This window comes from Gorilla gorilla, chromosome 5 (assembly GCF_029281585.2).
Source record: "Gorilla gorilla gorilla isolate KB3781 chromosome 5, NHGRI_mGorGor1-v2.1_pri, whole genome shotgun sequence".
Taxonomy (NCBI): Eukaryota; Metazoa; Chordata; class Mammalia; order Primates; family Hominidae; genus Gorilla; species Gorilla gorilla.
In genome coordinates this window covers 42819020-42835430 of record NC_073229.2, presented here as the reverse complement: position 1 = coordinate 42835430, position 16411 = coordinate 42819020, and the positions used below count along the sequence as shown (strand labels likewise).

The 16411-nt window shown below is 37.7% G+C and overlaps 2 protein-coding genes across 14 annotated transcripts in view; one reads left to right on the top strand and one right to left on the bottom strand.

The window, feature by feature from the left end:
• The window catches only part of CMAH (cytidine monophosphate-N-acetylneuraminic acid hydroxylase-like), a 374208-nt gene that overhangs the window by 303606 nt on the left and 54191 nt on the right, over positions 1–16411 (top strand). For 8 of the 13 annotated variants that reach the window (XM_055390396.2, XM_055390401.2, XM_063707387.1 and 5 more), the window contains one exon: positions 12887–13090. In XM_055390396.2, the coding sequence (XP_055246371.1) occupies positions 12887–13090 (204 nt within the window). Of the gene's footprint in view, positions 1–11878; positions 12637–12886; positions 13091–16411 lie in introns of those variants that run through there. The other 5 variants (XM_055390402.2, XM_019029596.4, XM_019029595.4 and 2 more) reach the window with 4 other exon arrangements.
• Positions 9151–10628, bottom strand: LOC101140640 (nuclear pore complex protein Nup50). The gene has a single exon (XM_019029598.4). It carries the CDS (start codon positions 10626–10628, stop codon positions 9309–9311), a length of 1320 nt encoding a protein of 439 aa, XP_018885143.2. The 3' UTR covers positions 9151–9308.

Below are 16411 nucleotides of genomic sequence, written 5' to 3'. Positions count from 1 at the left end.
TCCCTCAGCCTCCTGAGTAGCTAGGGCTACAGATGTGCACAACCATGCCTGGCTCCCCTTTGATTATTTTTCGTTGGGTTGTTTTCTTATTATTGAGTTTTAAAGTTTTTTGTATATTCTTGATACAAGGTTCTTACAGATATATAATTTGCAAATATTTTCTCGCAGCTTGTGGGTTATTTTCATTTTCTTGATGGTGTCATTTGAAATGCAAATGTTTTTAATTTTGATAAAGTCAGATTTCTCATTTCTTTTCTTCTTTTGCCTGTGCTTTTGGTGTTGTATCTACAAAATCATTGCCTGACCCAAAGTCACATAGATATATTCCTATATTTCTAAAGTATAGGTTGGTGCAAAAGTAATCATGGTTTTTATCTTGAAAACTAATGGCAAAAACTGCAATTACTTTTGCACCAACCTCACAAATTACTCAAAGATGTTCTCTATGCATTGGCTCTTAGGTTGTTTATTTCTTCACAGCAGACTGAGATCCATTAGCTCAAAGGCTGCCAGCACCAGACTTAAAATTGTACACATACAATTGTTTTAAACATAGCCCAAATAAGCAGATTTTTAGCCATTTAGGGCCTGATCTGCATACTCTATGAAATTGGCAATATTTATTATCCATAGATAAGATAAACCCCAGTGTTATAAAGTTGCCAGGCTGCTGCTGTCCTTTGAGTTCACTAACCCTGAGACTCCCTGCTATGCCTCTGACTTATCCCCTTTCCTAGAAGTTTCCTTGCTCTCCTCCCCTTCTGAATGGTGGTCCCTCCAAGACTCTGGATAGTTTCAAGATGTGAAGGACTCATTCCTCCTGCTTACTTGCTAAAGCAGCACCCTGCTAAAGCTTGTGCATGTTGCTGCCAGCTCATCATATCTTTTTCTTCGATCAGTCCAGAAATTCTGGAACTCACTCCCTACAGTTTTCCTCTAAAAGTGTTATAGTTTTAGCTATTATATTTAGGTCTATGATTCATTTTGACTTAATTTTTGTATGTGGTGTGGGGTAGGGGTACAAATTATGCTTTTGCATGTGGCTATTCAGTTGTCCCAGCACCATTTGTTGAATACAGGATTATTCTTCACCCCATTGAATGGTCTTGACACTTTCTTGAAAAATCAATTGACCACACACACGAACTTATTTCTGGACTCTCAATTCTATGTTTATCTTCATGCCAGTACTACACTATCTTGATTAGTGTAATATTGTTGTAAGTTTTGAAATGGAGAAGTATGAGTTCTCCAACTTTGTTCAAGATTATTTTAATCAGAGTCCTTTGTGTGTTCTTACGAATTTTCGGATCAGCTTGTGAGTTTCTGGGATTTAGAAAGGAATTGCATTAACTCTGTAGAAAAATTTGGGGAGTACTGCCATCTAACCTTCTGATCTATGAACATGGAGTATCTTCCTCTTTATTTAGATGTTTAATTTTAAAAATATTCTGTAGTTTGCAGTGTACAAGTTTTGTACTTCTTTTGTTATACTTATTCCAAAGTGTTTATTGTTTTTAATTACATTCTGAATGAATTTTTTTCTTAATCTCTTTTTTGAATTGTTCATTGCTAACATGTAGAAATGCAATTGATTTTTGTATATTCATCTTGTATCTGACATTTTGCCTAACTTGTCTATTAGCTCTGGAAATTTTTTAGTAAATGTTTTAGGATTTTATATATACAAGATCATGTTGTCTGCAAATACCTTTACTCTTCCTTTCCAACTTGATGACTTTATTTTGCCTAATTTTCCTGTCTAGAACCTTCAGTAAAATGTTGAATAGAAGTGGTGAGAGCAGATATCCTTATCTTCTTCTTGATTTTAGGGAAAAAGTATCCAGTCTTTTGCTATTGAGTATAATGTTAGTTTTGGGTTTTTCATAGGTTCCCTTAATTAGATTGAGAAAATTACTTACTACTATTAGTTTGTAAAGTGTGTCGTTGTGAGGGGGTGGGAGTTAGTCATGAAAGGGTATTTTTTTCAAAATTTTTTTCTGCATTATAATTTCTTTTGAGACTATTATGTGGTTTTTACCTTTTATTCTCTTAATGTGGTATATTACATTGATTGATTTTCATGTATTAAATCAATCCTGCATTCCTAGGATAAATCCCAATTGATCTGGACAAGTTTATGGACTATCAGTACTAATTTTTCTCTAAATGTTTGATAGAATTCACCAGTGAAGCCTCTGGGTTCTATGTTTTTCTTTGAAAATACTTTAAATTACTGATTCGATCTCTTTTCCTGTCATAGGTTTGTTCATGTTTTCTATTCCTTTATGAGTCCATTTTGGCAATTTGTGTTGCTCTAGGAATTTGTCCACATTACCTAAATTATCTAATTTGTTGGCATATATTTATTCATAGTATTTACTCATAGCCCTTTTAATATTTGTAGGATTAATGGTAATATCTCCTCTTTCATTCCAGTTTTTTTTGTAATCTGTGCTTTATCTCTTTATCTTGTTCAATCTACCTGAAGGTTTGCCAATTTTGCTGATCTTTTCAAAGAACCATTTTTTGATTTTACTGATTTTCTATTTTTTTGTTTTTTCTACTTCTTTTATTTTTACCCTGTTATTATTTTCTTATTCTACTTGTTTTTGGTTTTGTTTGCTTTTCCTTTTCTAGATCTGAAGTTGAAGTCTTAAGATTATTAAGATCGTTCTTCTTTTCTATTATAGCCATTTAAAGCTATAAATTTGCCCCATGTCTTGCTTTAATTGCATCCTACATATGTGCTCCTTTCTGATTAAAACTCTCTCATTAAAGATATATACTACCCTGACTCTTGTAATATTTTTCTCATTTTCTGAAACAATACACTTTAGTTTTCTTGTTAGGGAACTTTATTTAAATGGAGTCACGTTGCCTCTGTGTGTGTGTGTTTTGTTCTTTTTATCCAATATTATGTCTGGGCATTGGTGCACATTGTTACAAGTAGTCTTAATTGGTTTATTTATATTTTTGTGTTCCACAGAATGCTACTTTACTGTTATAGCGTATAATTTACATAACATATAAATACATAATTTATCATTTCATTGTTGATGAACATTTGCATTGTTTCCAATGTAATATACTCAAATGTAATATGAGTAATGCTGTGATGTACGTTCTTGTGCATGTATCTTGAAGAACATATGCACATATTTCTCCAGTGTTGAGACTTAGCTAAGAGTAGGATTGTTAGGTGACAGTATATGTGTATTCTCTGTTTTAGTGTAGAATGCCACACTATTTTTCAATGAGATTGAACCTCACTACATTGTCATTAGTAACATATGAGAGTTTCCATACTCCTATTATCAACATTTAGTACTTGCAGTTGTTTTAATTTTAGTTGTTCTGGTAAGTATAGTGGTACTTCATTGTGGTTTTTATTTTCACTTCCCCATTGCTAGTAAGGCTGAGCTCTGTTTATACAGTTAATCATAATTTGGATATTCTATTTTATGAAGTACCTATTCAAACCTTTTTGCCCATTTTTCTTATAGATTGTCTTTTTCTTACTGATTTGTAGACATTCTTCTATATTCTGCATAGAAATCCTTTGTCATATTTATGTTGCAAATTTTCATTATGTGTCTTACCTTTTTACTCTTTTATTGTGTTTTGGGGTGTATATGTTCTTTTGGTGTAATCTAAAATTGCAATAATTTTCCTTTTGGGTAGAGCTTTTTGTGTTTTGTTGAAAAAAATCCACCGTGTCCCAAGATTATAAAAAATTTCTCCTAAATACCTTCCAAAAGCTTGATTGTTTATCTTTTAAATGTAAGTCTTTTAACTTGTCTGAAATTGATTTTTATCTATGGAATAAGGAAGGAGTCCAATCTATTTTTCCAATATGGGTTCCCAATTACCCCAGCAAGTTTAGTGGAAACATTTATCCTTTCCCTAGTGATCTACAGTGTCACTTATCAAGTGTTGGTGTATATGTGGACTTGTTTCCAGGCCTCTATCCTGTTCCCTTGATTATTTTATCTACCACTGAGCCAACACTGTACAATCTTAATTATTATAGCTTACAATAAGTCTTGATATTTGCTAGGACAAATCCTCTTTCATCTCCCACCTTGTTCTTCTTGAAGAATGTTTTTTCTCTTTTTGGTCCTTTGCATATCTTAATAAATTTTAGAGTAAGTTTTTAAGCTGTAAAAAAAAAAAAAATCTGGGGGTTTTATTGAGACTATAGTAAATCTACAGATAACTTTGGAGTAAATTGATTATCTTCACAATATTGAGCTTCCTATCTATGAACATAATATAACTCTTCATTTATAGATACACTTAATATCTCTCAATAGAGTTTTATAATTTTCTCCAAAGAAATCATCTTTTGTTAAATGTATTTCTTGATATTTCATTTTTTATGCTGTCTTTTAATTTTTATTTATTTATTTATTTTTTGAGATTGAGTTTCTCTCCTGTTGCCCAGGCTGGAGTGCAATGGCACGATCTCGGCTCACTGCAATCTCTGCCTCCTGGGTTCAAGCAATTCTCCTGCCTCAGCCTCCTGAGCAGCTGGGATTACAGGCATGTGCCACCACACCCGGCTAATCTTGTATTTTTTGTAGAGACGGGGTTTCACCATGTTGGCCAGGCTGGTCTCGAACTCCTGACCTCAGGTGATCCACCCACCTCGGCCTTTTCTGCTATCTTAAGTGATATATTTTTAAATTCAATTTTTGTATTTTTTATTGCTGATGTGAGAATAAATTGATTTCTTAAACTATTGATTATATATCTAACACCTGTACTAAACTCTCAGAGTCTTATAATTTATATGTGGGTTCTTCTGAATGTTTATGTATACAGTCAGTTCTAACTATCTTCAAAAATGATTTTTTTTCTTTCCACTCCTTATGTGTTTGACTTTTTTTTTTTCTTGCCTTAATGTGCTGAGTAGCTTATTCAGGTCTCTTTACTTTTACCTAATGTCTTTTTCTGTTTCAGGGTTACATCTAAGATACCACAGCACATTAGCTAAGGAGATATCATGTCTCCTTAGGCTTCTCTTGGCTGTAATATTTACTTAGATTTTTCTTGTTTTGGATGACCTTGAGTTTCAAGGAGTACAGACCATGTATTTTATAGGTTACCTCTCTACTGGAATTTATCTGATTTTTTTTCTCATGGTTAGACTGGGATTATGGGTTTGCAGGAGGAAGACTACATCATATTAAAGTTACATTCTAACATAATTTATCACCGTTGATATTGACGGATTGTCACATTTCCTTACTGTTAAAGTTACTCTTTTTTTCATCATTTCCATACTGTACTCTTTGAAAGGAAGTCTCTATGAAAGGAAGTCTCTATGTGCAGCCCACATTTAAGAATTGATTATTTCAGATTTTCTACATAGGCAATCATGTTATCTGTGAACAAAAACAGTTTTATTTCTTTCTTCCCAATTTGTATAGCACTTATTTATTTATTTGCCCTATTTTATCGTCTAGAACTTTCAATGCAATGTAGAAAAGCAGTGGTGAGAGACGATATCCTTGCCTTGTCCTTATCTTAGTAAGAAAGCTTCTACTTTCTCATTTTTTGTAGATGTTTTAATTAATTAATTAATTAATTTATTTATTTATTTATTTTTTAAGATACAGGGTCTTGCTCTGTCTCCCAGGCTGGAGTGCAGTGGTGTGATCATAGGTCACCCCAGCTTTGAACTGTGGGCTCAAGTGATACTTACATATTGGCCTACCGAGTAGCTAGGGCTATAGATGCATACTGCCATGCCTGGCTAATTTTTTTTTTTTTTTTTTTTTGAGATGGAGTCTCACTATGTCACCCAGGCTGAAGTGCAGTGCCATGAGCTCAGCTCACTGCAACCTCCGCCTCCTGGGTTCAAGCAGTTCTCCTATTTCAGCCTCCCAAGTAGCTGGGATTACAGGCGTAGGCCACCATGCCTGGCTAATTTTTGTATTTTTAGTAGAGACAGGGTTTCACCATGTTGGCCAGGCTGGTCTTGAACTCCTGACCTCAGGCGATCCACCTGCCTCAGCCTCCCAAAGTGCTGGGATTACAGGCATAAGCCACCGCACCTGGCGCTTTTTTATTTTTATTTTTTAGCAATGGGGTTTTGCTATGTTGACCAGGCTGGTCTTAACCTCCTGGCCTCAAGTAATCCTTCTGTGTTGACCCCCAAAAACACTTAGATTAATGGGTATGGGCCGCTGTGCCCAGCTGTAAATGTTCTCTATCAAGCTGAAGAAGTTTCACTGTATTTCTAGTGTGCTGAGAGTTTTTATCATGAATGAGTGTTGGATTTTATCAAATGCATGTGATCATGTGACTTTTCTTCTTTAGCCTATTGATGTGATACATTATATTAGTGACTTTTGAATGTTGAACCAGCCTTACATGCCTGGAATAAATCCCATTTGGTCATAGCATATAATTCTTTTTATCCATTGCTATACCTGATAATATTTTGTTGAGTATTTTTGCATCTATGTTCATGAAAGAAATTAGCCTGTAGTTTTTTTTCTTGTTATAACTTTGTCTGATTTTGGTATTAGGGTGATGGGCTCATAGAATGAGTCAGGAAATATTCCCTCTGTTTCTGTCTTCTGGAAGAGATTTTTGAAAATTGGTATAAATTCTTCTTTAAAATTATAGTAGAATTCACCAGTACACCCATCTGGGCCTGATGCTTTCTGTTTTAGAAGGTTCTTAGTTACCGATTCAATTTATTTAATATATATAGTACTACTCAGATAGTCTATTTCTTTTTGTACAAGTTTTGGCAGATTGTGTCTTTCAATGGATTGGTCTGTTTCACCTAGGTTATCAAATTTGTGAGCGTAGAGTTTTTCATAGCATTCCTTTATTATCTTTTTAATGTCCATAAGTTCCATAGTGTTGTCCCTTCTTTCATTTCTGATATTGTATTTTTTGTTTTTGTAGACACAGGGTCTGTTTTTTTTTTTTCTTTCCTTTGAGAGAGGGACTTGCTCCATCACCCAGGCTAGAGTGCAGTGGCACGATCTCAGCTCACTGCAACCTCTGCTTTCTGGGCTCAAGTGATTCTCCAGTCTCAGCCTCCCAAGTAGCTGGGACTACAAGTACAAGCCACCAATGCATGGCTAATTGTTTTGCATTTTTTGTAGAGATGGGGTTTCATTGTATTGCCCAGGCTGGTCTTGAACTCCTGAGCTCAAAGCAATCCGCCCACCTCAGCCTCCCAAAGTGCTGGCATTACAGATGTGAGCCACCACACCTGCCTTAGACACAGGGTCTCACTTTGTTGCCCAGACTGGTCTTGAACTCCTGGGCTCAAGTGATGCTCCTGCCTTGGCCTCCCAAAGTGCTGGGATTACAGGCATAAGCCACTGTGCCCAGCCTGATATTAATATTTTTGCATCCTCCCTCTCTCTCTTTTAAAATATTAGTTAGCCTAGCTGTGGGCTTATCACTTTTTTGATCTTTTCGAAGAACCAGCATTTGGTTTTGTTGCATTTCTCTATTAGTTTTCTGTTTTCAATTCCATTGATTTCTGCTCTAATTTTCATTTCTTTTTTTCTGCTTCCTTTGAATTTAATTTACTTTCCTTTTTCTAGTTTCCTAAAGTGGAAGCTTATGTGATTGATTTTAGATATTGAGTATCACAGGGTACAGTAGGTAAATTTTTCTTCTTTTAACCATGGAGTACACATTTTGTTCGTGTGAGGATATTCTTTAATTCACTAGATATTTACTGAGCACCTACCATGGGACAGGCACTGTAGTCTTGGCCTTCATAGAGTTTACCTTTTCTTGAACAGAATACTGAATATCTTCCCATTGAAAACAAAATACCTAAGACGGAGAGCAAAATGTACATACAGACTGAAAATTCTGAATGAGTTGCCTTTTCTTCCTCCACCCTTTTTCTCAGATTATAACCCTCTGGAGGATTTCTAGCTTCATAAGTAGTCTTTATTTTGGCTCCTTGCCCTGCTTGGACTGAAAATATAGTTGACATTTATATCATTCCTATCCTTGCCTCTCCCTCAGCTCTGAGCTTAGAAGCCCCAGCCACTGGTCTTTGAAGAGATCCTCAGGGTGTGAGGTGCCATCAGAGCATGAGTGAATGACATTTTTACCTCATAAAACTCTACTCCTCTCTGTATTTTTTTGAGGTCTAGATTTTGAATTTTCAAAATAAGTTTCAAGAGCATCACTGTTTATTCCATAGGCCCTCGAAATAGTAAACCAATGACATTTTTATTAATATAGGTATTTTCTGTGATCTCTAGTGAGGTAAATTTTAAAAATTCATTTGTTACACACTTATATCTGGTTCCTACTAATCTTCAGAAAAAGAACAGGATGGAGATAAGTCAGGTGAGATACATACATTGACTATGACGCTGACTTCTAACTAGTTCCTAGTTTAGATCATAATTAAGCATCAGAAAATAACAGAGCCCAGGATTAGGGTGAGACAAGTGAGACCACTTTTAAGTTGTAGAAAATTTAAGGAATGTAAAAAAAATCTTGATTAAAACAAATTATTTTAACACAATATTTTTTCTTTTTTTTTTTTTCTTTTGAGATGGAGTCTCACTCTGTCACCCAGGCTGGAGTGCAGTGGGGCGATCTCAGCTCACTGCAACCTCCGCCTCCCAGGTTCAAGCGACTTTCCTGCTTCAGCCTCCCACGTAGCTGGGACTACAGGTACCTGTCACCACACCTGGCTAATTTTTGTATTTCTAGTACAGACAGGGTTTCACCATGTAGGCCAGGTTGGTCTCGAACTCCTGACCTCAGATGATCCGCTTGCCTTGGCCTCCCAAAGTGCTGGGATTACAGGTGTGAGCCACCACACCTGGCCAACACAATATTTTTTAAGGCCAAAATGAACGCACAAATTCCATGACAAACGAAATATCCAAAACTTAAAGACAGGATGTTATACTGCCACACTGCCATTACTTCTGAGGCAAAAAGGAAAAAATGTGCCCCTGTATAAATGTATTTTAATACTTATTTTCAAGAATATTAATGTATTTGAAAAAATATTGAAATGTTAAAAAGTAGGTGTATTAAAATTCATTTTAGTTTTTTTTTTTTTTTCCAAAAATTGCATTCAAATGTATTTTACACTTTAGGCAGTTCTTAAGAAGGGAGAGTGCGGTTTCTTGACACTTAACATTTAAAGGTTTTATTGGCCACATTAATCTTCCTCACAAAAGTTTTAAGTTATCTATAAGTTCTTAGAATGTCAAAGAAGAGAAGAAAAACTGACTAAGGGGCGGTGGAAGAAGCAGGAACTTGGCAATAATTCCGCAGCCGACTTCGCGTGTTCAGGCATTCTTTTTCTCCAGTAAAATTTTGTGCAACTCGTCTGCATCCTCGCTGGTTTTTACCCGAATCAATATGGTGACTGGCATGGTGGCATTCTTCTCGTCAATTGGTGGATTTGGAACACAGACGATAAGAACGTTATTCTTCCCTGTTCGCGTACATGGCATATTGGGTGGAATCAGAACATTCAGCAATATGTTGCCTAAATTGGTGTCTGCCCGCACCAAAAGCTGTGTCTTCTGATTTGCTGTAGGTTTTAAATGCAGAGTACCTATGCCTTTCTCTTTAAACTCATTGTCTTTCTTGTAAAACAGTTTACACTTTTTGGAGTAAAAAGCATCTTCTTTTACTTCGGTAACTACTACTTTGGGCGGCTCATCATTCTCTTCTTCATCTCCACCTTTGCATTCACCACTGTCACCTTCCGCTTGGCCCTCCAATGGTTTAGTGGGAAGTGGTGAAGACACTGGTTTACTCTGGGTAGTATCTTTGCCAAATAAACTGGAGTTTCCAGGGGAGAAAGAAAATCCAGTCAGGGGGACAGAGCTTAATGAGCCCAAAACAGAGCTATCAACTTTCTTGCCAAAATTAAATGAGGCACTTGTCGCTCCTAGTGATGATGGGTCCGTTTTCTTTTCAGATGCCACCTCCACCTTCTTGTCAGGTGTATCTTCAGTTTTGTTGCCATGAAACAAAAACGTTGACTCTTGCTGTAATTTTGTTGAGCCAAAAAGGGAAGGAGACTGTGTTTCAGCCGCCACTTTGTTAGATTCACTTTCAGAATTCCTGCCACTGTTCCCGTGTTGCTGTTCAATGTTTGCTAAATATTTCTCATAGTCTTTAAAGATAGGTGTCAGATCACAGAGGGGGTTTGTATTCACGTGCTTCACTATCCAATCCCGCACGGAGCAGTTCAAGGCGGCCAACTGCTTGTGATAGGCATTTCCGACACAAGCTTTACTGGAAGCAAGGCCAGAGGAGGAGGGCTGCTGACTGTCCCCATTAGTTTTGGGATTTGAAACTTTATCAACCAAGGCGGTAGGGCCGTTTGCAGCAAGAGAACCAAAGGCTACCTTGGGCTCTGCCGCTGCCTTTGCACTGGTGAAGGGAGGGGCACTGGTTATGTTGTTTCCATTCGACAGTCCTTCCAAAGGCTTCCCTCCAGCGCCACTACCAAATCCAGGAAAGCGTCCTCCTCCAGAAGGTACCACCAAACCTTTAAAACCTTTAAAGGCTCCTCCAGTGTCAGATTCGAATCCAACATTTCTGCGCTTTGCTTTCTTTATGGCTCTATTCTTCAAGACTTCCTCACTGGCCATGCAGAATGTTCCCACCTCTTCAGCTTCATCTTCTTGATCCCAATTCCTATCTGTCAGTTCCTTCTCGGCATTTCTTTTGGCCGTGTTTTCGAACCTCCTCGGCGGCCGCCGCTGCACTCGCTGGGTCTTGGGTGCGGCGAAACCCGGGGCGCAGCGGCGCAGGGGTCTGGAGCCCGCAGGGGTCGCCGGGCTGAGCGCGCTCGGCCGCTTCCGGTGCTGCGCTGCGGGACTCAGAGGACTTGGTGTTCGGCAAGCCCAGAGACTCAAACACCATGTCCATGGGGGCGCTCCTCACGCTGTGTTCAGCAGGGAGGCGAGAGCGCCGGTTCAGCCAGAGACCGCTGGGGGAACTGCGCCGAACACGCTCCGGGCGGCCATTTTGTAACTCGAATCTACCCCCAAAACCAATTCGAAAAAAGGCAATTCATTTTAGTTTTAATGTTTTATAGCAAAACAAGAATTTGCTACAGTTTTATTTTTCTGATTTTGATAGAAGCAAATTCATTGATATCTTTAAAAATACTTTGGGGAAAAACTAATCATTTAAACAATACACAGAAAAGCATGTATATAGGTGCACATATTTTTTTCTTTTGCCTTCTGCTCCAATGTGACTTTCATGTGGAACTGAGAACAAAAGTGTGGTTGAGTGAACCTGTTCTACATGGTTGTGATATAAGTTGAAATCTAACACAGAACTTTGGCTATATGAATTCATTCAATGGAACAACAAAAATCTAGAGAGGTTTGACTTTTATACTCTTAGACTAATTATTCCAGGAATTGCCTCAGTGCTTATGTTAGCTTGGTGTCAGATATCTGTACTCGTAAGAACAAAGTCAAAAAAGAAGTCATGAAATTTAGAATGGATTCTTCCTATCAAGTACATTTAGAACATATTTTTGGAATAATTGCAAGTCCATTGGGAACACAATTACTAGGAATTTGGGACAGAGGTGACAATGAGAATCTGCTTTGAGAAAGAAGATCATAATATTACAGAGCTATGCCTTCATCAGTTTAAAATTGGAAGTGGTTTCTCTGTTATTTTCTACCCTGGAGTGTTCTTAAAATTATTTTTATCTCCTTTAAGAAATTTGCAGCGCTTCTAAAAATGAAACTGAAAGTGCCACAAATATGCTTGCGCTCCAAATCAGTTTTAAGTTAACATGCAAAGAGAATTTTGGCTACTTTTTGTTTGGAGTCAAATATAAAACTAAACAACATGTGCCCAGATTTCCTACCATGGATTTGCAAAAGATATTTTGGAACCTTTTTTGGCAAAAATCATATTCCGTTATGATTCAGTGTTGCACTATAAACAGAGTGTTTAGAAATTGGGGTTTGAGAAGTGTAACGGCTAGTTTCCTTAAAAAAAAAAAAAGATTCAAATGCTTGGTTTGCGGCTGGAGCTTTTTGTAAATTAATCAAATTGAGTGCAGTGGGAGGGGTGATTCATTAAGTAGAGAGCTAGTGAAGACATATCCTGTGAAAGGCAGTGGGCTAAGTGGTAGGGGGAGAAGGAAGATACAGAGTGCTTTCAAAAGTGCCTAAATGTAAGTCAACAGGGCAGTGTGCCAAGTACAATGTTATAATGTTCTACAGAAGAGGGATGTACACCAAGAATGCCAGCCTGGACCTCTGGTGTGTCTTGGAAGACTTAACCAGGAAGGGGACGATTCGTTTCTATTTGACCCAAGACTGATGCTGCGTGGTGAAGGAGAGGAACTGCGTTCCAGGCAGAGGAAGTCCAGATGCGCAAGAGCAGAGATGGGAGGGACAGCACAGTGGCTTCTCAGAATTGAATATGGTGTTAGACTTCTAAAAGAGCTGTGGTAGAGGGAGAAAACTGTCAAAGGAAATCAGTAACTGTTAAAGGAAAATACCTTAAACGTCCTGTTTTCAGGCTGACTAATGCCTTAGGGGACCAAATGAGCAACAGAAACGATACGAGCAACTGCTGTTCTTTCAAAATACCCAGGCAGAGGAACCGGCAGACGATGGGCAGGCAAGTAAGAGGGCTATTAGTTCCCTAGAAAAGTGGAGAGGCATATTTAACAAGTAAGATGTATATTTACATTCATATCAAGGTGGGGAGAAATGCATCCTCAGGTAGCCACTAAACCTGGGTACTTGGAACGCAAGGGGCTTACAAAGTATTTTAGGGAAAAGGGGTTTTGAGCTGTCAGTTTGAAATGATTGTCTCTTAAAACCTAACATTATTAACCTTCCCCCTCAAAATGTTTGCCTTTTCATAGCATCGAACAAACAACTGAGATCCTGTTGTGCCTATCACCTGTTGAAGTTGCCAGTCTTAAGGAAGGAATCAATTTCTTTCGCAATAAGAGCACTGGCAAAGACTACATCTTGTACAAGAATAAGAGCCGACTGAGGGCATGCAAGAATATGTGCAAGCACCAAGGAGGCCTGTTCATAAAAGATATCGAGGATTTAGCCGGAAGGTACCAAGAGTCCTTTGCTTTCTCACTGGTGACCTTTCTTGCAATTAGATTTGGCAGGAAATGTGTTCATCTAGAAATTTTAAATGAACCAATAAGCAAATTACTTCCCCTAGAAAATTTTACTCTTGCGTGTTTAGGCCATTTCTCTGATCTAAAAGTTGTATGTTCTATTTAATTTTCCTCTCTCTTATAAGAACTCTAATTTAAAATTTATTCCTGACTTGATAAATAGTAAAACCTCTCTGGGGTATGTGTGTGTGTGTGTGTGTGTGGGTGTGGGTGTGCATAGGTAAAGCACACATTTACCTGGTTTGGTATTCAAAGACCCAAGCCTCCTATGGGTCTCCTTCCTCTCTCTCCCGTGTGTGTGTGTGTGTGTGTGTGTGTGTGTGTGTGTGTGTGCATGCTCCTGTGTGTGTGCATTTGTGTATAGGGGGGCTCTTTTCCAAAGCCTGCTGGACAGCAGATAGAATTTTCCCGGGAGGCTAGTTGTGATTACTAAACAAAAATAGCAGGGCCCCGACTGTTCCTGCCCTGAACAGTGACTCTTCTGATCATTTCCTAGAACTGATATTGTTGCCAACTTCCCTCCCATCCCCTCCCCTCCTCTACTGTCCCTTCCCCTTCTCTCCCTTCTGTATAGATCACCTCTCCCCAGTGCAGCAGCAATACCAGGACAGGATTGTTTTGTTAGTTTTTTGCTCAATGACTGCCAAAGAAATAGCAGCATGGCCTGGCAGAGCCAGATAGCGCTCTTGGGCATGTGTTTTGTCAGTCTAATTCTCAACACCAGTAACTCTGTGAGTGTTTACCCCACCTTTCAAGCTTTGCTTTAGCCTAATTTGCCCTATGTGGCTTTAGTCACTTGGTATTAGGCTTTTTTCTTCCACTGTGTTGTCAATCTTATTTCTCAGGTCATTTAGGGGTAGTTTAGTGCTGGTGCATTCAGAATAAGAGCTGAGTAGTTGTCCACGAGTTACCTGTTACCCAAATCTAGAATGCTGTCTAACGTTCACACAGATTTACTTTGCTCTGTACCTAGTATCAAGGCCCAGCCCCTCATGTTATTTGATTTTTAAATGCTAACTAACCACTATGAATCCTGAAGACCTGACACAGGTCTCAGTTAATTTAGAAAGTTTATTTTGCCAAGGTTGAAGACGTGCACCCAGGACACAGCCTCAGGAGGTCCTGACAACATGTGCCCAAGGTGGTCAGAGCACAGTTTGGTTTTATACATCTTAGGGAGATATAAGACATCAATCAACACATGTAAGATGAACATTAGTTCGGTCTGGAAAGGTGCAGGGAGGGGGCTTCCAGGTCATAGGTAGATAAGAGACAAATGGTTGCATTTTTTTTTGTTTCTAATTAGCCTCTCCACAGAAGGCAATGATATATGCATTTATCTTGGTGAGCAGAGGGATAACTTTGAACAGAATGGGAGGCAGGTTTACCCTAAGCAGTTCCCCACTTGAAGTTTTCCTTTAGTTTAGTGATTTGAGGGGCCCAAAATACTTTCACATTTCCCCCCTTTTCTTTTTAAAAATCTGTTGGAGAAAGCATTTTAGAAGAAAATGAGTCTCTGGCCTCAGGTTTCGTCTGATCTCTCATGGCTAGGATGGTTTATTCCTAGATAGGTAGGTCCTGAGTTATTAGGAAAGCTCCTTTTTAGAAGGTTGTGAAGTCTCATGTCCTGTGAAGAGAAAATAGGGGGAGGACAACAACAAACAAAAGAACAATTCTGGAAAATAGATATATGCCACATTACTCTGAAGTCCATACATCAGTAGGCAGGTATGAAAGTGGCTTATGTATGTAAATAGGTCGCTGTTATTTTCTTCTGAAGCTCAAGTTGTTTAGCTTCATTTCACAGGGCTTTATGAAAGCACATCTTAGTTTCCAGTGACTCCAAATTTGGAAAAATGGAGGAAAAACAGAAGGAAAAAAATTGAAAACATTATTTTGAAGACATGTAGCTAAGAAAAATTAGAATTCAGTCCAAACTGTAGAAAATAATAAAAATTGAAAAACATTACACAAGACTAGAATCTAACAATAGATGTACTATAGTTTTTGAAACATAATTTTTTGCTCTCCCCTTTCCCATTTTTATGAAAGACAAATCATGGCAGGACTGGTTTTCTTTATTATACTTGGCCTAATTCTTTGTATACAGTGCAGCAAGAATAATTATTTTTTATATAAGCTTTTAAATTGGCTTTGATGGAACTTTTTCCACAGAAGGAATCTCAGAGAAGACTTTTTTAAAGCACAGCCCAGCCATGGATTTGTACCATGAAATACCTATGAGTTGGATGAATTCCTCTCCTTTTGAGCTCCTAAGAAAAACCTGGGGCTCCTGGGCCTGTCAGTAAGTGACCTTTTTTTACTTACCACAGGTCAGGAACCCTGTACAGGGACTGTGGAGACAAAGGTATGAGGCTAGTTTTTCCAAGGGACTTTTTATTGGCTCCATAAGTCAAGTTTAATTCTTTAAAGGAAAGCACACTATTCCAGTCAAAGCCTTGGTAAAATAACCAGTTTCTTCAAATGTGTGCTGTTACAAATGAAAACAGATTCTTATTGCACTTATGCAAATAACTGTATTGTCATAAGTAAAGAATACTCACAAATAGATTCCAAATTCTGTAGAAATCAGGTAGTTTTAAAAACAAATATGCTCCAAATTTTGTTCAAAGGAGTATACTCCATTGTTAAAAAGCTGTAAATAGCTTAAAAGTTTCTTGATTTTGAAAAACAAATTATCAGCAACATTTTAAGCAAAAAGTTAAAAAAGATTACTTCAAACTTCTATTAGTTTAGTCCATGCAGTTAATTCTTGTTCTGCTTGATATTCATGAACATTTCAGCTCTCCATGAGTCCTCGAAGTTTTTTCTCTATTTTGATGTCACAGTCTCCAGAGCTATCAGAAACATGCATTCAAGAACACCTGTTAAGAGTTCTATAGCTGATTATAAAACTACCTCTGAAAAGGACCAAAAAAAGATGACAATTGTCTGTGAATAATGAAAAGTTTTAGGGCAGCCATAGTCAGACATTCTGTTACCTCTGTAGCACACAATAATTTAACATAAAAATTATAATTATTACTGATAACATACAGTGTGTCATATCAGAATAATAGGAGTTTCCCATAATTTTGGAGTACATACCAATAACATATTTATACAAATACAGCCCAAAGAAAACCAAACACCATTTCATATTGGACAATGCTTCCTGTATAATTTTCATACCAAAAAAGCCAAATATGTCATTTTTGGACTTTAGGGAACCCATTAATAACATCTTAAAGG